This window comes from Jaculus jaculus, chromosome 10, assembly GCF_020740685.1.
Source record: "Jaculus jaculus isolate mJacJac1 chromosome 10, mJacJac1.mat.Y.cur, whole genome shotgun sequence".
Classification (NCBI taxonomy): Eukaryota; Metazoa; Chordata; class Mammalia; order Rodentia; family Dipodidae; genus Jaculus; species Jaculus jaculus.
This window is the reverse complement of record NC_059111.1, coordinates 98,840,181-98,864,020: the sequence shown is the minus strand read 5'-3', so window position 1 is coordinate 98,864,020 and position 23,840 is coordinate 98,840,181. Positions and strand designations below refer to the sequence as shown.

The following is a 23,840-nucleotide window of genomic DNA, read 5'->3' as shown; positions in this document are numbered from 1 at the left end:
GAGGGGTAAGGATGGCATACCACGTAGGCTGTTGTCACATGACTTTTCCTAGGCACATGTGAACAAGCACCTAACTGCCCCAGATAAAGCACTGGCGACAGGCCCCAAAAATGTTTTTTTTACCACAGCCTAGCCTGGTGAACCATTGAGTTTAATGGTGGGTACTTATAGGAGTGTGGGTGACAGGTTACTTACAAGAGCATGGGCAATGTCTTGGAGGACAGTCACCAAAGAAGAGTCTCTGTCCCCAGATAGGATCTCTGAGAGGGTCAGGGCTTGTGCTTCTCCCAGTGAGAGCCTTCGGCACCCTATGGTGTGCCTCGTAACCCCAGGCTTCTACCTCCACAAGGGAAGGCTAGTGGACTCGATCTTACACGAGTCTTGTGTGGGTAAGCACAGCTGTGCTGATTTCAAAATTGTAACAGACATGCCAGGACCAGAAGACCTCATACTGGAACAGCTGTCCACTGGGGTCAATAGCCACTTTGGCCACTGTGTTGGTTAATCTTGGTTGCCAACTCAGTGGGATTTGCAATCACCGTAGAAACAAGCATCTTAGCATGTCTGTAAGGGAGTTTCTAGACTACAGTTACTTGAGGTGGGAAGACCACCCTCCCCAAGCAAAGGCAGGCAGGACCACTTCATGGCAGGTGGTCCAGGCTGAATGAGAAGGAGAGCTGGAGCCGGTTTAGCGTTTAGCATTCAGTACTCTGTTTCCTGACTGCGGCTGCAGCGTGGAGCAGCTGCCTCAGTGCTCCTCCACCATTGCTTTCTTGCCATGCTGATCCAAAGTGCGTCCTTCCTTTCCTGAGTTGTTCTTGTCAGGTGTTTTTGTGAGACTGATGAGAGAAGCGACTAGTACAATCCTCAAAGCAGAACACCGGGAAGGAGGCTGCCTCCATGTTCAGTGCCATCAACACCAGAATCTCCATGGGTGTCTGGGGCAACTGGCTGGCTGGGCTGGTGTATGCTTTCTTTGGGGCAGGGATGGGAGAAGTTTGGTGGTGGTGGTGGGGACACTGTCTTCTGTGCTTTCTCTACAGGAGCTTCAGAAAGATGGGCGTCTGGAGTTCTGCTCACTTGGTGGGAATTTTTTTTGTAATTATTTTTTATGAGAGAGAGAGAGAGAGAGAGAGAGACAGAGAGAGAGAGACAGAGAGAGAGAGAGAGAGAGAGAGAGAGAGAGAGAGAGAGAGGGTATTGGCACACCAGGGCCTCCAGCCACTGCAGTCCAACTCCAGACACCGATCCCACCTCGTGCACATGTGCAGCCTTACGCGCTTGCATCACCTTCTGTGCCAGGCTTCTGTGGGACCTGGAGAGTTGAACATGGGTCATTAGGCTTCGCAGGCAAGCGCCTTAATCACTAAGCCATCTCTCCAGCTCTGGGCTGGAATTTTTATTTTATTGCAGGACTGTAGGAGGAAGAGGCAGTACTGTTTCCTGACCACTTCCAAAGAGGCCATCCGTCCAGGTATATTGGCAGACACAAGCAGGCGGAGAAAGATCACCAGACTCCCGAGGAGACAGGATTGTTTGAGAAACCGTGTTCATGCTGAACAATTAGATTCACTGATATTTTTTTTCATTTTAATTTTCTTTTCACAATTTTTATTAATATTTTCCATGATAATAAAAAATATCCCATGGTAATACCCTCCCTCCCTCCCCCGCACTTTCCCCTTTGAAATTCCATTCTCCATCATATCCCCTCACCATCTCAATCATTGTACTTACATATATACAGTACCAACCTATCAAGTACCCTCCTCTCTTCCTTTCTCTTCCCTTTATATCTCCTTTTTAACTTACTGGTCTCTGCTACTAAGTATTTTCCTTCTCACGCAGAAGCCCAATCATCATTAGCTAGGATCCACATGTGAGGGAGAACATGTGGTGCTTGGCTTTCTGGGCCTGGATTACCTCATTTAGTATAATTCTTTCCAGATCCATCCATTTTTCTGCAAATTTCATAACTTCATTTTTCTTTACCGCTGAGTAGAACTCCATTGTATAAATGTACCACATCTTCATTATCCACTCATCAGTTGAGGGACATCTAGGCTGGTTCCATTTCCCAGCTGTTATAAATTGAGCAGCAATAAACATGGTTGAGCATGTACTTCTAAGGAAATGAGATGAGTCCTTAGGATATATGCCTAGGAGTGCTATAGCTGGGTCATATGGTAGATCAATCTTGAGCTGTTTTAGGAACCTCCACACTGATTTCCACAATGGCTGGACCAGATTGCATTCCCACCAGCAGTGTAGAAGGATTCCTCTTTTTCCACATCCCCGCCGACATTTATGATCATTTGTTTTCATGATGGAAGCCAATCTGACAGGAGTGAGATGGAATCTCAATGTAGTTTTAATCTGCATTTCCCTGATGACTAGTGACATAGAATATTGTTTTAGATGCTTATATGCCATTCGTATTTCTTCCTTTGAGAATGCTCTATTTAGCTCCATAGCCCATTTTTTGATTGGCTTGTTTGAGATTCACTGATATTTTTGAAAACAAGAGTTCATAGGGACTGGAGATAATCTTTTTTTTTTTTTTTTTTCAAGGTAGGGCCTCACTTTAGTCCAGGCTGACCTGGAACTCACTATGTAGTCTCAGGGTGGCCTCGAACTCATGGCTATTCACCTACCTCTGCCTCCCGAGTGTTGGGATTAAAGGTGTGTACCACCACGCCCAGCTTTGGAGACATTCTTAATGATAACATAATGAGGGCTCTAAAGGAGATGTGCTTACAGAACAACCTAGAGTTTCTGGAATCCAAAAAAATTCTGAATTTGAAAATTTATTAGGAAATACAGGTTTCGTGTGTGGGTTCTAACACATCTGACATTCTCATAAGACAATAATGAAGTCAGCTATTAGCTCTGTTCCTTTATAAATTCAAGAAACATCTCTAATTTCTTTTATTTTTCTCCACTTTAATCTTTTCCTCCAGTAATCTTCATTACTTGCTTCTGAACTCTCATAAATCTCTCAAAGTTTGTTTTTCAGTGCCAACAATTTGGGACTGGAGAGATGGGTCAGAGGTTAAAGGCACTTGCAGGTCCCAAAGTTGCCCAAAGGTCCAGGTTCCATTCCCTAGTCCCCAGTTAAAGCCAGACTCATAGGCTGGCCCATGAGTCTGGAGTCCATTTGCAGTGGCAGGGGAGCCCTGATATGCCCGTTCTCATTCTCTCTTTCAAATAAATAAATAACTTTTTGTTGTTGTGGCTAAAAAGTATCAACATCTGTTCATGCCATTGTTTTCCCCTGCCATTGTGGAGCTTCCCCTCGAGTCTGTAAGCCAAAATAGACCTCTTTTTCCCAGAAACAAACAAAAAAAACGTCTTAACAATTTAACCAACACAGCAGAGCCACCACATTTTATGTGATGTCATGCCTCTAGGGAGGGTAGAAAGTTCCATCGCATCACCACTCCCTCAGCAACGCCATGGATTCATAGCAACACACAAACCCACAGGCAACGGCGGGGCTCCAGGAGCCTGTGCAGCCGCGTGCATAGGGGCTAACAGTTTCTGCGCAGTGTCTTTTCTCTTCTTCCCTCTTCCACCTTTACCCAGCGATCTTTTGGAAATAGTCCAATGTTCAGAATGCCACTCCTCACACTTATGTAACTACGTTCTTTCTTTTCTTTTTCATACTTTTATTTATTCATTTGCAAGCAGAAAGAGATAGAAGAGAGACAGACAGAGAGAAGGGGAGTGCCAGGGCCTCCAGCCGCTGCAAACGGACACGGGTGCTGGTATAGCGCTCGGGTCGTTAGGTTCTGCAGGCAATGGCCTCAAATGAAAGTGGAAAACAAAACAAAAAGACAAATAATAATAAAAAAAAGAAACAGAAAAGGAAAATAAAAGAAAAAAATGTCTCAAGAATTCGTATCTATTCCTGAGAGAAGTGGTTCCGTAGATACATCCTTTGAAAGTGTGGACGCTGCTGTTTCTGGCCTCTTCTTTCTCTATTTTACTTACATTTACTTATTTACTTACTTATTTATTTGCAAGGAAGGAGGGAGAGAGAGAGAGAGAAAGAGAGAGAGAATATGGATGGGTGTGTCAGGGCCTCTAGGCACTGCAAATGAACTCCAGATACGTGCATCACTTTGTGCATCTGGCTTTACGTGGGTACTGGGGAATTGAAACCAAGTTGTTAGGCTTTGCAGGCAGATGCCTTAACCACTGAGCCATTTCTCCAGCCCTGACATCTTTCCAGGTAGGAGTTGTTTGCTGAAGAGTAAAGGGGGGTAAGCGTGGGGGGTCTGGGAAGATGGAGGGGTAGAAATTAGGAGTGGAGCAGTTAATAGTAACAGCCTCTTTCAGGCCTCCTGTAGAACATTAGAATAAATGGCAGAGTGGTAGTTTGCCTCCATTCTCTGGCTTCTATCTTGTTCATTAGAGTCTTTGAGCCAGAAAGAACCTTAAAGAGTTTCTGTTTCAGTCTTCTCAATCAGTTGAAGAATTGCATATTATTGACATTTAGGTGGCTTGCCTGAGGCCAGACAATGACTTCGGGGTATGAGCAGAGCAGCAAGGCTGTCTTCCTCATACAGCAGCCTCTTTGGGCCCAAGTCCTTCTGAGCCAGGATGCTCACTATAGAAGGTTCAGTCCAGATTTACCCTGGGCTGGCCTTGTTTCAAATCCAGGCCGTGTGCTCTAACTCAGGGATCCCGCTGAATGAAAGCCTGGAGGGGTGAGTGGTCTCCCCCTGTGGTCTGAGTGCTGGTTGAGGGTTTGGTAAGTAGAGCGATTCCAGGCTAAGCCACTCGAGTCTCCTTCGGGTCTCAGAATGGCCCACATGTGGACTCAGCCCACTTTTCTGCAATTTCTGATAATAATATTTTCTTTAACCCAGTACATTGACTCAGTAAGGCTTAATCCGTCATTCATTTTACCAAGCTCAGAAAGCAAGAGAGCAACTGACCACTTGTAATTACGATAATGGGCGCCATGGTCTGGGCTGCTACAGGGGAGGCATCGGAGCCATGGACTTACTGTTTTTAGGGAATTCATGCTAACTGGCCAAGATAAATAGGAAGAAACAAAATAACTTATATGAACAACGAGGGTGGTGTAACGGGCCTCAGCGGCCGCGGCGAGCCTGCAGCTGCTGTAACTTCTCTTCAATAGAAACCTTTTGTTTTCATGTATATGGTCATCTAAAGTGAACATGGCACGTGTATCATCAGCTGAAGGCTTCCTTCCACAGTGATTTGTCTATGATTTCAGAGGTCTTGTTTGTACTGATCACCAAGGAGGTGTCTGTGGAGGTAATGAGCAGAGAATAGTGATAGAATTACTATGAAAACAATGCTTTTGGGCTAAGCACAGGCAAATGGCATCACTGCAAGGTCATGTGAACCTATTGTGTCCTGGAAATATGACCAGGTAACTGAGTGTTTCCACAGCACCTGTCACCCCACAACCTGATCTGGAAGTAAGCAGGACCATATCTTCTTGAGAATGGTTCTCTGATCTGGTCTGATTATATTTGGGAACTATCTGAGTTTTATTGTGTAACGAACATAAGGGCTTTATGGCTGAATTTTAATTACAAATGAAAAGAATTGAGATGAATCTATGAGATGCTACACAATCCTCACACTTCTTTAAGAGAGGGTGAGGAGGGAGTGGCTGCAGTATCAACTATGAATCAAAGAAAAGTTCAAAATCTTGCTGGTGGGGCTGGAGGGATGGCCTAACGGTTAAAGCATTTGCCTGCAAAGCCAAAGGACCTAGGTTTGATTCCCCAGGACCCAACTTAGCCAGATACACAAGGGGACGCAGGTGTCTGGAGTTCCTTTGCAGTGGCTGGAGGGGTGTGCCCATTCATTCTCTTTCCCTCCCTCTTTCTCTGTCAAATAAATAAAAAAAATATTTTAAAAAATAGTGCTGGCATCAAGTTCCTTGGACAGGAGAAGCAATGCTGGACTGAGAAGGTTAAATGGCCGCAATTAAAGACCATACCGTGCTTAATAAAAACAAAAAGGGTGGGTTAGAGAGATGGCTTAGCAGATAAGCACTTGCCTGTGAAGCCTAAGGACACTGGTTCAAGGCTCGATTCCCCAGGACCTATGTAAGCCAGATGCTCAAGGGGGCACATGCATCTGGAGTTCATTTGCTGTGGCTGGAGGCCGTGGTGCACCCATTCTCTCTCTCTCTCTCCCTCTCTCTCTCTGTTGCTCTCAAATCAATAAATAAAAATTAACAAAAATTAAAAAAAATTTAAAAAGGGGAAATGTAACCGTTCTGGCATGTGGCTTCCTAATGGTGGGGTGGCCTGGCTGTGCTTAGCCGACTGCGCTGGACTCACCAGAGGGACTGTGACTAGTAATAACAGAAGCAGGTCCGCCAGCACTCTGTTTTTGCTTTGAGCAAACTCTGTTCCTGACAGCATGAACATTTGTCCTTAGGGAACTTTTCTCTCCAATCAGCCTCATCTCAGAGAGGCAGAAAATGGAAAACTCTTTGGCAAATAATCCTACTCTGTAATTCTGCATTATCTTTGATTAATGAAGGGGGAAGAGTGGACTCCGGTGAGGCTGGGCACAGGAACTGGCATCCCGGTTTAGACAACTCCATCAAGAAATTATTTCTTCCCCTGCCTCGCAATTGCCCTTCCCTGGCTCTGAGTCATTTGGACGCATCTTCCTAGGAGGATGTATTTTCCTTGCTCATGGTGTGAGACTCAAGAGACAGGAATGGGTGTCAATTATTCATGGTCTCAGCATAAATTCATTTTCATAGTTTCCCAGAGCATTTTTTTTAAAAGAAAACCTCTGTTTTAGAGGGTTCCCAAGGCAAATATTTTTTTTAAAAAAATGTACAGAAAAAAAGCCATCTTAACCATTTCTAAGTGGTATGCACATTGCTAATTTCCGGATATTTGTCCTATTTCTTTTGACAATAGTTGTGTGGTTTAATGTGTATTTTCTAATGCCTACTGGTGCTGAGCACCTGTTATGTGCTTGTATTGTTGCTGAAGAAATAAATATCTGTTCAAGATCATTGCCCACTTTTTTGCATGTGTATGCATGTGTGCAGTGGATTTTTATGTGTATGCATGCTTGTATGTGTGTAGGTGTGCATGTGTATATGTGTGTGTGTGTGTATGTGTGGGTGTGGGTGTGTGTCTGTGTCCATGTGTTCATGAATGTGAAAGTCACATTGCTGTTCACTTTCCAGAATGTTTTCATCTTGCAAAACCGAAACTCTTCAACCCTTCACCCATTGCACACCCTCCCAGTGCTGACAAGTGCCATTCCGGTATTATTCCGGTATTATTCATGATGCTTCTACTGAAATTAGGCAGTATCTTCTCTTTTGGGATTTTCTCTTTTCACTCAGAATAATGTCCTCACTATTTATCCATGTTATAATATGTGCCCAAATTTCCTTTTCTGTTAGGACTTAATCATATCCCACAGGATGACGTGAGGTTTCCAGTGAGATGTCCCGCAGAGCTTCATAATGTTTTGAATGCTTGGCCCCCAGCTGGTGGCAATTTGGAAGGTCAAAGAGGCATGTTGCTGGGGGTGAGCTTTGGGTGTTACAGCCCAGCCTCTCCCTTGTCAGAGCTCAGGTCACACTCTGGCTGCGTTCTGCCAGCTGCTGTGGCAGGCAGTGATACCCAGCCTCTGATGTGCCACCCTTTCCTGCCATGGTGAAGCCTTCCTCACCCCGCTGAGATCATAAGCTGAGCGAAAGCCTTTCCTCCCATCGGGTGCTTCTGATGTTTTGTCCCAGCATGAGAAGCTAAGTAGAAAAGATGGGTACAACACATCCATTTATCCAGTGATGGACACCTGGGTTGCTCCCACCTCTATTTACTATTACCATTGGTTGCCTGAGTCTATGGGGGACACGCATTCCTGCTTTCAGTTCTTGTGATGCAGGCATGGTGGAGGAGTTGCTGGATCACATAGTAATTCTGTTTAGTGTTGAAACTGCCATACTATCTTTGCCCACCGACAGTATGCAAAAATTCCAGTTTTTCATTTCTTTTTCTACACTTGCTAATTTCTGGATATTTGTCCTCTTTCTTTTGACAATAGTTGTGTGGTTTAATGTATATTTTCTAATGCCTACTGGTGCTGAGCACCTGTTATGTGCTTTTATTGTCGCTGAGGAAATAAATATCTATTCAAGATCATTGCCCACTTTTTTGCATGTGCATGCATGTGTATGCATGTGTGCTGTGGGTTTATATGTGTATGCATGCTTGAATGTGTGTAGGTGTGCATGTGTATGTGTGTGTGTGTCTGTGTCCATGTGTTCATAAATGTGAAAGTCAGAGGTCAACACAGGTGTCTTACTCAATTTCTCTCCACTTTACTTACTGAGACAGGATCTTTTTAAAATTTAATTTAATTTATTTATTTGAGAAAGCAAGAGAGAAAGAGAGTGACAGAGAGAGAGATGGTTTGGTTTAGGTGTCCCCCATAAACTTTGGTGTTCTGAATGCTTGGTTCCCAAGTGATGGAAATTTTGGGAATTGATGCCTCCTGGAGGGAGTGTATTGTTGGGGGTGGGCTTAAACTGCGGTCCTTTGGCTTTGCAGGCAAATGCCTTAAGTATTAAAGCCATCTCACCAACCCCAAGACAGGGTCTTTTGTTGAACTCAGAGCTCAGAAATCCAGCTGGATTAGTTAGCCAACTTTTCACCAGGATCCACCTGTCTCTACCTCATGAGCAGTGGTATTACAGGTGGACACTACCCCACCTGATATTGAGGTGCATTCTGGGGATCCCAACTCAAGTCATCATGCCTGTGTGGCAAGTGTTTTGACCACTGAGCATCTCTTCAGCCCCTTTGCTCATTTTAAAAAAAAATATTTTATTTTTATTTATTTATTTATTTGAGAAAGAGAGGGAGGGAGAGAGTGAGAGAGAATGGGTGTGCCAGGGCCTCCAGCCACTGCAAATGAACTCCAGATGCATGCACCACCTTGTGCATCTGGCTTACATGGGTCCTGGAGAGTTGAACCTGGGTCCTTTGGCTTTGCAGGCAAGTGCTTTAACCGCTAAGCCATCTCTCCAGCCCCCCTTTGCTCATTTTTTAACCAGGTTGTTTATTGTGATTATTGAGTTGTAGAAGTTCTTTATTTCAGATATGACCTTCTTAGCAGATATATGTTGTAAAAATATTTTTTCTCATTCCATCGAAGGGCCATTTTATTTCTTACAAACTATTCATATATTAAAAATTCATCCTTGGGCTGGAGAGATGGCTTACCACTTAAGGTGCTTGCCTGTGAAGCCTAAGGACCCACGTTGATTCCCCAGTACCCAGTAAGCCAGATGCATAAGGTGTTGCATGAGTCTGAGGTTCATTTGCAGTAGCTGGAGGCCCTAGTACACCAATTCTCTTTCTACCTGCTCCCTCCCCTTAAATGGCTAATCAGTGAATCAGGAAGCTTTTGGTTTCTGTTCCCCAGAGGACTGGGGTAACATGTGTGTGTGGGCATACCCAGCTTTATTTTGTGGGCACTAGAGAATCAAGCTTACAGCAAATAAGGTCCTCTCAGGCCCTCATACTTACAGGGTAAACGGTCTGGCCCACAGAGCCATCTCTCTAGCCCCAAAGGATGTCTTTTAATGATAATAAAAGAAGGTGATCTAAGAAGTCAGTATTAGGACAATTAGTATGCTTTTTATTGTCTTTTAAAAAACTAGCATGTGGACCTCCAAATGGCAGTTATAGTATATGGAAAAAATACAAATTGATTAGTGAAATATTAAGACATAAATTAATTCCATCATTGAAACTAAAATAGAGAGGAAGATGGAAGAGGGATATACAAATAGGATAAGGGTTTATTTTAGAGATTAGTTTTATTTTCAAAATTATTTATGATGTAAATTATCATTGTAAGACATTATAAATGACAAATACTATTTTAATGAATACCATGTTCTGGTGGAATAACACTTGCCTAGCAAGCACATGACCCTGGGCTCAGTCCTTAGCATAAATAAATAAATATCATGTTCTTTTACAAATATCTTTTTGTGCCTCTACCAGGGACAGAGGGATCATAAAATTTTGAAACACTGGATATTTTTACAGAGAGATATACTTAAACAAATGACATAAAGCATTTTAAATCAGCATGAGGTTGAATTTTTTAAACATTCACTGATTAGACAATTGTTGTAGATAGCGTCATGTTGTTAGGATGAACATGTGAACAAACACAGTATTATGAGAGGAAGGGACTGATTTCAAGCTTATAGATCCAGGGGAACTTTTATCTTTGATGGAAAAAGCTGACCCCCATCTCTAAATCCAAGCAGAGAAACACCACCAGCAGTCAGCAAACACCAAAAAGCAGTAAGCACAAAAATATACCACAGCTCACAATGCTCTCTCTGCACACCTTTGGGCTGGAATTCAGAGCTGGCCCCAAACACACCTTTGGGCTGGACCCCAAGATCCGCCCCCAGTAACACTGCCTGTAGTCAGGTGGCTGGAGACCCAAGTTACAAGTTTAATAAAACGCCTGAGTCTATGGGGGACATGCATTCAATCTACTGCACCAACCTAACAGAACAAATTGTCAGCTCAGAATTCAGTAAGAGACTACATCTCAAGGAAACACATGAATGAGAAGTACAGGACACCTAGAATTATTCTCTGGTCCCCTCACACATGTATACAGAGCGTGAACATCTGCATGTGCGTACAACACACATCACACATATAACACACATGTGCATAAAAATTCTGTAACAAATATCTTCCTTTCTTTAGAGTCTTCTGTCCCTGGGCATGTTTCCTTTGGATTGATAGCAATGGGATGATTTGGTTAGAGAATAATAGGGCTAGTTTTATAGTTAAGTATCCAGAAATCTAGTCCAAATACCCCATATGATGTAGGTTATTATGAATATTTAAATCAACACCACTAGATTTTTTTTTTTTTTTTTTGGTTTTTCGAGGTAGGGTCTCACTCTAGCTCAGGCTGACTAGAATTCATATGTAGTCTCAAGGTGGCCTTGAACTCATGGCGATCCTCCTACCTCTGCCGCTCAAGTGCTGGGATTGAAGGCATGTGCCACCATACCTGGCTAATACCTCCTGAATTTATTTGTGCCATGTAATAGGAATGATTTTGGCTATAAGCAAATAAAAAATTAAATCTAATCTACACCACTGACTTAAACACAGTTCCTTTTTTATATTTTATTTTTATTTATTTAAGAGAGGGAGAAAGCCAGAGAGAGAGACAGACAGACAAACAGATGGGAAAATGGGCATGTCAAGGTCTCCAGCCATAGCAAACAAACTCCAGACCCACGCATCACCATGTGCAGTCCTGGAGAATTGAACCTGGGTCTTTTGGCTTTGTAGGCGAGCTCCTTAACCACTAAGCCATCACTTTAGCCCCAGTTCCTTTTTATTTTTCACATAATAAGCAGTCTAGTGCTGACAGGTCTGGGGCTGGCAAGTGCCCAAGGGAGTCAACATGGACTAAGAGCCTTTACTTCTTATTTTTTCCGTCCTTAGAAAATGCCTTTTGTCCTCATGGCGGCAATGTAGCTATCTGTAGGCATTGAACAGACTCTGGAGGCCTGACAGAAGAGAAGAAGGAAGGCCTGAGGTGCATCACCACCCTGTGTTGATCAAAGCCTTCCCCACAAGCTCCTGCTGCTAATCCTGGCTTTGAGGCCACTGTCCAGAATCAGGTCACACACTCCCATTCACTTCAGGTTTGGAAAAGAGCATTTTTTTTCTCGTATAGTTCTGTTGTCTAGAATCATGATGAAGGTGGAGATATGAGTAGCTTTTAATTAAAAAGGAGATGGTGGGCTAGAGAGATGGCTTAGGGTTTTAAGGTGCTTGCCTGCGAGGCCTAAGAACCCATGTTTGACTCTCCAGGTCCCACATAACCCAGATGCACAAGGTGATGCAAGTGCCCAAGGTCACACATGCACTCAAGATGGCCCACATGTCTCATATTTGGTTGCAGTGACTGGAGGCCACACACCAACTCTTTTTCTCTCTCTCTCATTTAAAAAAAAAGGGAGATGGTATTTGTCATATGACTTTCATTACTTCAAATAAAAAAAAGGAAGGAAATGATTTTCCTTTGTGTTGCAATTAAATGGCAAACTCAGAGAAGCTATAGAATTGTGTCCATCTCTACATTCTCATATAATGTGTTCCTAGCAGATGCCCAAGAAATGTTTGCAATATGCTGAAAAAGTCAATATGTGATCCTTGGAAATTAGGATGTATTAATGAAAAAGTTATATTAGACTAGCCTCATTTTCTTTGATAGGGATCCTTGTCTCATATTTCAGACATGTACTAGAAGGAGAACGTCAGACATAGTCTCTAGACTGAACTTTGTACGCAAATAGATAACTGCCATGCAGCTCCCAACCCAAAGTTTCAATATAAATATGAATAACTGTACACATATTATTCTTGTGGGACACTGTCATTTTGCTCCATGACTGACTCTGGCACTGTGGGTCATATGTGGACATTTCGTAATGGCCTGTGGTGAGGTATCTGGGGCATGTGGCATATTTTGATCACAGCCTTATCCTTTGCCTGAGCACATTTGCCAGAGGTTTCTTTAAGGATGTTTCACACCAGGCTTGTTCTCTGTAAGTGACCAAGAGGCAGTGTCACGGATGATCACAGACTCCGGATCCGAAGACTTTCGGATGGGTCAGTGAGGGTCAGAAGACAACAAGGGAAAGTTAATGGGAACAAACGTTAATGCCTTCAATGAGGCCTCCAAATGAGCTGAGAAGCAGAAATGTTGAAGGTAATATTATTTTTTATGAGCGTGTACACACTGTTGCAATGAGGAATAATGATAAAAAATGGGAACAACTTCATGACAGAGCCTATTAAAAATGATGGGGTTGTTCGAAGAAGTTCTGTATTCACCACAACCTCATTTCTTCATGGCTGACAAGGGACCCCAAGGAGCCTTTGCTGTGAAGCACCATGCTTGGATGTTGATCCAGAAAACCCCTTCCCTCCTGGAGAGACAATGATCTTATTTTATTTTGTTTTCCTTTTTAAAAATGTATTTTATTTGAGACAGAGGCAGATGGGGGGAGACAGAAAGGGTGCAAGAGGGCATAATAATATCAAATAGCAAGCTAGAGTGACTGGAGTCCCATAATCTCTTGTTTTTGAATATTTTATTTATTATTTATTTGCAAGGGGAGAGAGAGAGAGAGAGAGAGAGAGAGAGAGAGAGAGAGAGAGAGAGAGTGAGTGTTGATGCACCAGGGCCTCTTACCACTGCAAACAAACTCCTGATGCATGTACCACTTTGTGCATTTAGCTTTTTGTGGGTCCTGGGGAATTGAACCTGGATCCTTTGGCTTTGCAGGCAAGTGGCTTAACTGCTAAGCAATCCCTCCAGTCCTTATTGTGTTTTTTGAAGTGTGGTCTTACTGGAGCCCAGGTTGACCTGGAGCTCACTCTGTAGCCCAGGATGGCCTCAAACCCATGTTGATTCTCCAACCTCTGCCTCTCGGGTGCTGACTGATGGGGTAAAAGGCATGCACCACATACTCAACTAATGCTTTTTATTTTTATATTTGATCATAGAGATTGCACATGGCATATTCTCCTTTGTGTCTAAAAGATTTTCTCTATTCTAATCCATGCAGGTCCCAGTGTAGATTCATATTTTGTATGACAATGACCCACACTGACAAATTTCAGCTCTGGGCTTAAGACAGTCCTCACCTGAGCGAGGCATCATGGTGCACACCTGGAATCCCAGAACTTGGGAGGATGAGTCAGGAGGATCCAGAATTCAAAACTAGCCTGGGCTACATGAGACCCTGTCTCAAAAACCTAAACAATTGCAGGCCTTCATGCATGCCCCTTCTTCTCAGCTTGGTTTACAAGTTTATAATCCAAACACCTCCCCAGTTGGAGTTCTGCTTTTCCTTCTAGGCAAATGAGCGTTGGAGAAGTCAGTCTATCACTAAGCCGTTGTTGCACTTCCTCTGTGTGCAGTACAGCGAACGAACACAGCAGCTAAGACAGAGCTCCTATTCAAATGGGAGAAAGACAAGGAAGTCACCTGAGAAGGGCGTGCAGGCAGTGGGGACAGGTGTGTGGACAAAGTTCATGCCAGGTAATGGCCAGGAAGGGCAGTGTAGGACATGTGAGGGAAGTGTCTCTGCACAGGTGACATGTGACCTGAATGAATATGTAAGACTTGGCTTTTCTTTTCTTTTCTTTTTTCTTTTTTTTGGTTTTTTGAGGTAGGGTCTCACTCTAGTCCAGGCTGACCTGGAATTCACTATGTATTCTCAGGGTGGCCTTGAACTCACAGTGATCCTCCTACCTCTGCCTCCCGAGTGCTGGGATTAAAGGCGTGCGCCACCACGCCCAGCAAGACTTGACTTTTCAAAAAAAGAAAATCATTTATGTATATTTTAGTAAGTAGAAACTTTGTATGGACACATCATGTGTTGGTAGCATCATTTCCTTCCTCCCTGCCCCCATTCCACTGAGGGCCCTCCTTAGTGGAATTGCTGGGGTTCACCGTGGAGTTGTGGGTTATGGGTTGTGAAAGCAGCAGTCAGTCATAGTGGGGGCCAGGCAATGCCTCTGGATGTTCCCTCCCACCCTGTGACTCTCCCACCCTTTCTGCCTCCTCTTCCCCAAAATTCCCTGAGCTTTGGTGGGTGTGTTTGAAGTCTACTGTAGTGTTGAGCTCTCTGGAGCTTCTGGATTTCTGCTTTGGTGAGAAGACCTGGCTTTTTTTTTTTTTTCTCTAGAATACCCCAGCCACCTCTGCCATTGCTGTTACCTCTGTCCACATTCTGACGGGTTTCTGGCTCTCCCATCAAGGTTTGGGCTGTATCACAGCCACAGACAATAGCCTTGTACCCAGGCCCAACCTATTTATATTCCAGGAGGGCTCCCACCACTTCCAAAAAGGAACTAGGAATTCTGCTGGAGGTCAGGGGATGTGAGCTCCCTGACACCTTATGAAAAGCCAGTCATGGGCTGGAGAGATGGCTTAGTGGTTAAGGCACTTGCCTGTGAAGCCTAAGAATGCATGTTCAAATCTCCAGGTCCCACGTACCCAGACACACAGTGAAGCAAGCATGCCATGCTACACATGCACACAAGGGGGCGCACTCATTTGGAGTTCCTTCCCAGCGGCTGAAATGCCCTGGTTCGCCCATTCTCTCCCTCTCCTTTTCTCTCTCTCTTGCTCAATAAATAAAACAAAAGCTTATTAAAAAGGCAGTCACACCACCTGGAAGTGAGGGTGAACAGTTTTTCCTGAGGGACTCTCTTCAGCCAGCGAGACAGGAGGCACAAAAAATCCCTCTCCTTCAGGCAGACCCACTCCTCATGAGTCCTCAGCAAGAAGTTTAGAAGAGCAAGCAAGCAGGTATTTGGTGAGGCTGTCTCCATTTTCTGGCTGCCCCACTTGTATTTACTTTGTCTTCTTACTTTTGCTATGACTTCAATGTTAATTTCCCCCTAAGGTCTGTATGTTGGAGATCCAGTCCTTGGTGTGCCAATAGGGGTGGGGGACTACTGAGAGGACCTTAGCTTGTTGCAAAAGAAACCTCAAAAGAGATTATGAAGGTCTGGAGAGATGGCTCAGTGGTTAGAAGCACTTGCTTGCAAAGTCTTATGGCCCAGGTTCCATTCCCAGCACAAAAAGCTAAATGCACTAAGCGGTGCATGCTTATGGAGTTTGTTTGCAGTGGCAGGAGGCCCTGGTGCATCAGCTCTCTCTCTCTCTCTCTCTCTCTCCTCCAGTCTCTCTAGCTTGCTATTTGGTGTTATTATTCCCCCTTACTGGTACTCCCATGGTTATGACACCACAGCATCATTTTCTGAAGCCAGCAGGTGCCAGCACCATGCTTTTGAACTACTGAACAATTATGAGCTAGATCAACCCATTTTCTTTATAAACTTAGCCTGCCTCTGATATTTTGTCATTTATAAATACACGTTGCTTGTCTGTTCATTTTCGAGTCCTGGGATTACAATTCCCCATAAAACCTTGTTTTATAAATTTTGCCTCAGGAACTTAAGCAAACACAAACACTGTGTACCGATTCCAAGTATAACCACAGTCCCAGAATTGTGCGCAGAGCTGCTTAGGCCTCTGTAGTGAATTTGCAGACTGACTGCAAGATTGATTTGATGGGCTGGAGAGATGGCTTAGCGGTTAGGTGCTTGCCTGTGAAGCCTAAGGACCCTGGTTCGAGGCTCAATTCCCCAGGACCCACATAAACCAGATGTACAAGGTGGCGCACGTGTCTGGAGTTTGTTTACAGTGGCTGGAGGCCCTGGCACACTCACTCTCTCTCTTTCTACCTGCCTCTTTCTCTATCTGTCACTCTAAAATAAATAAATAAAAATTAAAAAAAAATGATTGGTTTGATTTTTAAGGACAGTGTAATGACACTGGACATGTGTCTAGACACCTACTTGCTAGATCACACTATGATTGTGTGTGTGTGTGTGTGTGTGTGTGCGTGTGTGTGTGTGTGTGTGTGCATATGTGTGTACACATTTTTTCAATCAACCAACATGAGCCAGGTGAGGCAGTGCACACCCTTAATCCCAGAATTTGGGAGGCAAAGGTAGGGCGATCAGTGTGAGTTTGAGGCCAGCATGAGACTATAACTACATAATGAACTCCAGGTCAGCCTGGGCTAGAGCGAGACCTTCCCTTGAAAAATCAAAACTAAAAACAAACAAACGAAACAACCAACATGGAGCAAGCAATGCCAATGGTGATAGCCCATGGTTCCTAGGTTTGAGAAGTTGTGCTTAGACTCTCTACTTTCTCATAAGTAAGTAATCAAGCAACTTGAAATGAAACATTAACATTTATTGTTTCAGTTTATGTGTACAGCTTTTTCAAGCAGCTATTAAAGCTGTCAAGGCACAAATGTTCCTTAAACTGTGGTTAGCACTCAGCTATGTCATGACATATGGATTAGGTTCTGTATAAATGTGGGCCTGGAGGTGTCAGGAAAGATGGGGTGGGGTGAGCCGAGAAGGTTTGGGGGCGGGGTTTCCTGTGCTCTAGCTCTATGGACAGCACTGACAGCTAGTGTGCGGTCGGGAGGCACGGACAGTCAGGAGAGCTGAGAGGGAAGGGGACAGTCACATGAGAGACCAGGTCAGCCTACAGCCTGTGTGAGCTCAGTTGTCATTTTGTAGAGGATGATTCTGGAAAAATCCATCATCTTTTCCCTCTCCTCTCCTCTCCTCTCCTCTCCTCTCCTCTCCTCTCCTCTCCTCTCCTCTCCTCTCCTCTCCTCTCCTCTCTTCTCCTTTATTCTTATCCTTCCTTCCTTCCTTCCTTCCTTCCTTCCTTCCTTCCTTCCTTCCTTCCTTCCTTCCTCCCTCCCTCCCTCCTTTCCTTCCTTCCTTCATTAGTTTCAAAAACCATGTTGTCCTTTCTGACCCATAGATAACTGTGGTTCTCAATATAGGCATGCTTGTGCATCTACTTTTTATTTTTGTTTTTTTGAGGTAGAGTATCACTATAGCTCAGGCTGACCTCGAATTTACAATGTAGTTTCAGGGTGGCTGGTGGCCTTGAACTCATGGCAATACTCCTACCTCTGCCTCCCAAGTGCTGGGATTAAAGGTGTGCACCACCAAGCCCAGCTTTGTGTAACTATTTAAAAAACAAAAAACAAAAAACATTGTCCTATGTTATTTCTGTTATTTCCTGAGAACTCCTACATGCTTTTTTTTTTTTTTAATGTCATGTATAATGGTTCCATTGTCATCTGTTCTATCAGCTTTATTGGCTAGTAAATTTGAAATCCCAACATCTTTCCAACTGACTTAAAAAAAAAAATCTAGACTTAAAATTTTTTTCTTTTTTCTTTAAAACTTCACTTCATGCTTAAAGCTCCACCCTCATTTTTTTTTTTTTAAATCAGGCTTTTAGAATTGAGGAGAGTCAAGACTGATGCTACTTGGATGACACCTGTTCTAGATGGAGCAGTTAGCTATGTTAAGAAGTTGTCCTGATGAAACAGGGGTAAGGGGCCAGTGATGGGATTGTAATTCATCTGAGGTCTAGGTTTATATTTGTAGATCTAGAAATGGAATGTTTCACCCCATGACCTTCATAATCACACAACATCCTACAAGATACACCCTCAATCAGAGTGTTATTTCCGTGACTGGAAATGTTGATGAATTCTACCATTTAGTTAACATGAAGGAAAACAAGAAGTTGAATGGGTAGCTTCAGGCTTGCGTGGTACAATACCAAGGGAAAGAAATGGTCTAAAAGAAACACTGATCTCGTAAGTAACTTCTCAGAACGTCACCCCCCCTCCCCACCCTTCTCATGCTGTAATTGCCTATGCTCCCCAGCTGTCCCTCTGTCGTAAGTTAGGGTGCAAATACATGGACCCTGTTTTAAAAGCTCATTTTCCTTTGTTTAGCAACCCACAGACACAGTCTCTAAACATGCAAATGCACATCCTGATAGGTCCAGCTGGCTTCCCTATTAGCCTGGGAGACATTCTGTCTCCTGTTGGTATGTATTGATTTAATCCTGCACAAGCTCGACTCTCCTTATTCATTTAGCTCTGCTTGGGCATCACGGCTCACCTCTTCAGGTTTTTTTTTTTTTTTTTTTCCACATGGGTCATCTCAATGTACAACAACATACAACTCTATGTGCGTAGCATATCCTGTTCACAAACAGTAGCATTCTAAACATACTAAGCACTCTTCTTCAACCTTATTTTACTTTTTAGCTAGCATTATAACAATATATATCAGGATTCCTCAACAGAGAATTTCATTGTTTGGGTGAATGGCTACTTAGGTAATTATTCCTACTCTAGCATATTTAGTGCATCTACTGTAATTACCTGAACTAGTTACGTAGGTTGCTTCCAACTCCTAAGCATTTTGAACATCCTCCTAAAATTTCAGAGGACAAATTTCTAGAGGTAGAACTGCTAGGCTTTCTTTTCTTTTTTTCCTTCCTTCCTTTTTCTTTGCAGAATCTCACTGTGTAACCCTGGCTGCTCTAGAATTTATTGTGTAGACCAGGCAGAGCTAGAACTTGTAATGATCCTCCTGGCTCTGCCTTCCAAATGCTGGGATTACAGGCATGTGTGGCCACACCCAGTTCAAGCAAGGCATTTCAAAGATGGATAGATGTGGCCAAATTTTCCCATCAGAGAGACTGGAAATCCTCAATGGAAGCACATCAATAATTTCATCTGCAGGCTGGAGAGATGGCTCAGTGGTTCAAGGCGCTTGTTTACAAAGCCTGACATAGGGCCAGATGCACAAGGTGGAACATGCATCTAGAGTTCATTTGTAGTAGCAGAAATCCCTGGTGCACCCATTTTCTCTCTCTGCTTAAAAAGTAAATAAATAAAACTGTTTTAAAAATCCATTTGTTTCCCCCTCACAGACACCATCTATTACCCAGCTGTTTATTCTGATAAATAGCATCTTATAATTTAAATTTGAATTTCTTTTGTAAATTAGTTTGGTTCTATTTTATATGTTCAAAGCCAAATATTCATCTTTCCTGAATCAATGAACACTCATGGTGGCCCATGATATACACATTTATTATACTATCATATGATCTGCTTATTACGGTGCAGCATAGTACAGCTCCCGCACAGCGTTGGAAGAGATAGATATTTACATTTACAGCTGCTCAAGTTTAGTACAATGGGGACTTATTGGACGTACACCCATCATAGTCTAGAGGGAGTCATCAGCGGAGGCTTCCAGGTGTGACAGATGGAAATGAAAATCTCACGGGGGTGTGGTCATCAGCTTCACAAACACTGGAGTTAGAAGAAGGAAGGACAGGAACGGAGACAGCAGACCTAGGGGGCCAGGATGAGAGTAGAGAGAGCAGGAAGTGAGCGAGACTGGCACATGGGCCAGCTGTGAGTGGCAATAAGCACTCCACCCTCCCCTCAGACGGCCTTGGCAAAGCAGCTACCTGCACTAATGACGGGATGAACTTTTCCTTAGTGATGATATGATGTAACAGGAACATTTTAAAGCAAAGTGGTTGGGTGTGGCGGCGCACGCCTTTAATCCCAGCACTCACTCGGGAGGCAGAGGTAGGAGGATTGCCATGAGTTCAAGGCCATCCTGAGACTCCATAGTGAATCCCAGGTCAGCTTGGGCTAGAGTGAGACCCTACCAAAAAAAAAAAAAAAAGTAGTTTGGAGAAGATGTGACTATTAAGGGAGGTGGCCCTCCATGATGATGATAATTTCTCTTTCTTCCTTTCCTTTTTTTATTTTTACTTTTTGGTTTTCCGAGGTAGGGTCTCACCCTAGCCCAGGCTGACCTGAAATTCATTATGTAGTCTCAGGCTAGCCTGGAACTTGCAGTGATCTTCCTACCTCTGCCTCCCCACTGCTGGAATAAAAGGCATGTGCCACCACACCCAGTTTGATAATTTCTTAATCTCAGGGGTACACTAGATCTTTGTGGGTTTTGCCATCAAAGCAGCTAAGGGACTCTTCTGATGATGTGGTGTACTGCACCCCAATGGAGGGCAAAGCCCAGCCTCCACCAAGGAGCCCGGATGATTTTTGGCTTTGCCAATTTCTAGCTGCATGTGCTTGGCAAGAAAGAAAGTGACACTTGAAAGGTTGTGAAAATACAGAGGCGGATGTGGAAAGAGCCTAGCACAGCACATGCCTTGTAAAAACGAGGGCTTAAAGACTGCTATTTTTATTGTGACCACCCTTCCTCACTCCTCCCTGGAAATGCCCTTACGTTCGTCTTACAATGTACGTATAAGGAGAATTGCAGATTGTGGGAAATGGACGAGATTTCAGATATCTTTGCTCCATCTCATTTTAGTCACGACAAAAAGCAAACACCTTCTTCCTATTCAGGTCAAGTCAGACTGCAACTGTCCGGTGGTTGTTTTCTGTTACCAGCACGTGCATCTATCTACTCCTATTGTTTGCTTACGCACACCTATTGTTGAGTATAGGATCTTTCTCTTGTTTGCTGACAGCAATGACTTCTTGGGTGGAAACCCCTAATTTAGAAAAGGATCTGTCTTAAACACTTTCGTTCAGACCGCATGAGTTTGAGATCATCTTAAAAAACGAGGGGGCAGGCAGATGAGTTAAAATTCCACAGGCTCTGTCTGGCTTCATTCAGCCCAGGGGTCCCGAAGGGGGCTCCAGGCCCGTGTCTGGGCGGAGCCCTGCTCTCCGCCTCCCGCGCGAACCTGCAGCAGCGCGCGCGGCGCTCGGTCCCTCCACTTCTGCCCCAGAGATGTTCCCAGCCTTGAGGATCCTGGGATGCGAATCGACCACATTGAAAGCTGCTTCGAGAGCGCGCGTACTGTGCATTGGAAAGGCGAGCACGGTTAGGGATGAAAGCGTTCCACCCTTCTCCAGGAGACAAAAAGCTAGCGTTTAAACCTGCCCCCACCCCCACCCCTTTATTCCCATTGCTAAGGAATTCGCTCCAAGGTTCCTTCCAACCGTGCTCCTTGTTACATCCCCGAAAAGGGTATCTATATCTGGCGGCCAGCTTTGCATGTCCCAGAAGCATGATGGAGAAAAAAATGTTGCCTCGGGGCATCGGGCATTAAGGGGACCGGGGACAAGGTGGGTGCCACTGCTCCTGCTAAGGCTGAGCACCTCGCTGGTCCAGGTCCCATTGCCTTAAGAGCCTTAACTAGGGCGCGGCACGCTTGCCTCCGAGTTTCCCTGGGCGCCGTCCTTTGCTGATGCCCAGCGTGGGTGCGCATCCCTTCCCCTCCCCTCTACTCTTCCCTTGGGAGCCTTTTTTATTTTATTTTTTGCCCGCGGACAGAGTTCAGATTCAACCTGGGGCTTTTTTTTTTTTTTAATTTAGGGAAAGGCCAGTGGGGCTGGAGGGGCGCCGGCTGGCGGGGTTGGAGGGAAAAGGGGAGGCGGAGAGAAGCGGCCTCTGATTGGTCGGGGAGGAGGAGTGGAGGCACGGAGTTTCCCACAATGCCCCGGTGCGGTGCAGCCGCGGATGGATGCTGCGGGAAGGGGCTGCCATTTGCTGCCCCTGCCAGCGGCGCGCGGACCTGCCCGCGCTCCCGCCGCCGCTCCCGCCGCCGCCGCCGCCGCCGCCGCCAGTCAGCCGGCCGGGCCTGTGCAGCGGCAGCGCCGGGGCTCCGTCGGCGGCCGCCCGAGCGCTCGCCATGAACCCCAGCTCCTCGGCGGGAGAGGAGAAGGGGGCGACGGGCGGCGGCGGCGGCGGAAGCGGCGCCGGGAGCTGCTGCCTGGGCGCCGAGGGCGGCGTGGACCCGCGGGGCGCTGGGGCAGCGGCGGCGGCGGCGGCGGCGGCGGCGGCGGCTGCCCTGGAAGAACCCGGGGCCGCCGCCGGGCAGAGGGAGAAGGATGAGGCGCTGGAGGAGAAGCTGAGGAACTTAACTTTCCGGAAGCAGGTCTCTTACAGGTAGGCGCGGGGGAGCCCCGAGACAGGTGTCGCCTGGGCGGGCGGCTGGGGTGTGTGTGTGTGTGTGTGTGTATTTGGGGGGGGGGGGCTACGATAGTCTTCCTCCGAGAGGTGCTTGCACGGAGTTGAAGTGCCAGTCTTTCTCTCTCTGTCTTTGGGGATATGTGTTGATCTCTTCTCACCCCGTAATTGTGGGCTAGAGGGAAGCTGTGTGCCCACATTCGCCCTGTAGCGGGAGAGACTAGGTCCCCGAGGTCAGAGCAAAAAATAAAAACCTGACACACTCTCTCTCTCTGTACGCGGAAGGGATACAAAATCCAGAGACGCCCGGGTAATAGAGAAAAGACATCCAAGTTGCCCCTTAAGCCCGTGCCCACTGCTCCTACCATTCAGAGTTCACTAGGCTAAGCGTTGGCAATAACTTGGCAGCTCTCTGGCTGGCAGGGAACACTGCCCCATACGGAAAGAGAAGAAATCTTCATGCGAGTTATTGTTGCCTTGAAACCCCTCGTTAAGGACGAGCAGGCTGCGGGTCTCTTATCTCTAGGTACGCCCCTGGGTGTTGGGGTTAGGAGTGCACACACGTGCTCTCTTCTCTCCCTGCCTGTCCCGAGAACGGTGTGGGCAGCATGCTGGCCAGCTACCGAGGAGGATGAGGAGGGACTATGCTTGCACCCGAGGATGGGATGTCATTGTGAGACAAGGACATTGTAGGATACTTGTCCACCCAATTGGGATAAAATGTAATCCCAAACGGTGTCAGGGTCTCAGCAGGAGAAGTGAGGTTGTCCTGTGTCTCGCTCCCATCCCATCCATCTCCAGGCAGTAGGAGGTGAGATGTCTGAGAACTCCCCTCACTGTTCGCTGGTTCTTAAAAGTTGAGGCGATAAGCAAGCCTAGGTCTACAGAGGTTTGCGTTGGCTGGTGCTTGGAGTTCTTCCTAGGCATCCTGGCAGCCCTCTTCCTTTTGGGGTAGCAGTCCCTTCCAGAAAGCCACCTAAAGCCCGAAGCCTGTCACACCATGTGCTGTTATGTAAGCAAAAGCAGACGACAGAGGTGTGTGGGTTTGCGAGGGTGTACTTTATTTGTGGGGGCAGGTGTGTGAATCACTGGGATCCCCACAGGCATTGCCTAGACCGGAGGCCCGTCACCAGGGCATGTGCTCGGTGCCTAAATGCTGGCTTCTGATGAATCCGAACCAGTCCTTCCCTGCAAGGCTGCTGCTGCTAGCTACATCCTTCACTTGCATTTTGTCCCCCCACCCCCCAGCCGAGGGATTTTCCCACCCCAGTTGTTCTCTTAGTTACTCATACAGATCAGATCCAAACGGATCGTTCTTTTTATATTTTTGGTTTCTAAAAATAGCCAGGTAATGGGGAG

The 23,840-nt window shown here is 45.4% G+C and overlaps 1 protein-coding gene across 1 annotated transcript in view; it reads left to right on the top strand.

Annotated features, from left to right (window-relative positions):
* The first annotated feature begins 22,031 nt into the window (after nt 1–22,031).
* Dgki (diacylglycerol kinase iota) overlaps nt 22,032–23,840 on the top strand; it is a 499,206-nt gene continuing 497,397 nt past the window's right edge. The window contains 2 exon segments of the mRNA XM_045160292.1: nt 22,032–22,139; nt 22,141–22,460. Coding sequence (XP_045016227.1) covers nt 22,032–22,139; nt 22,141–22,460 — 428 coding nt within the window.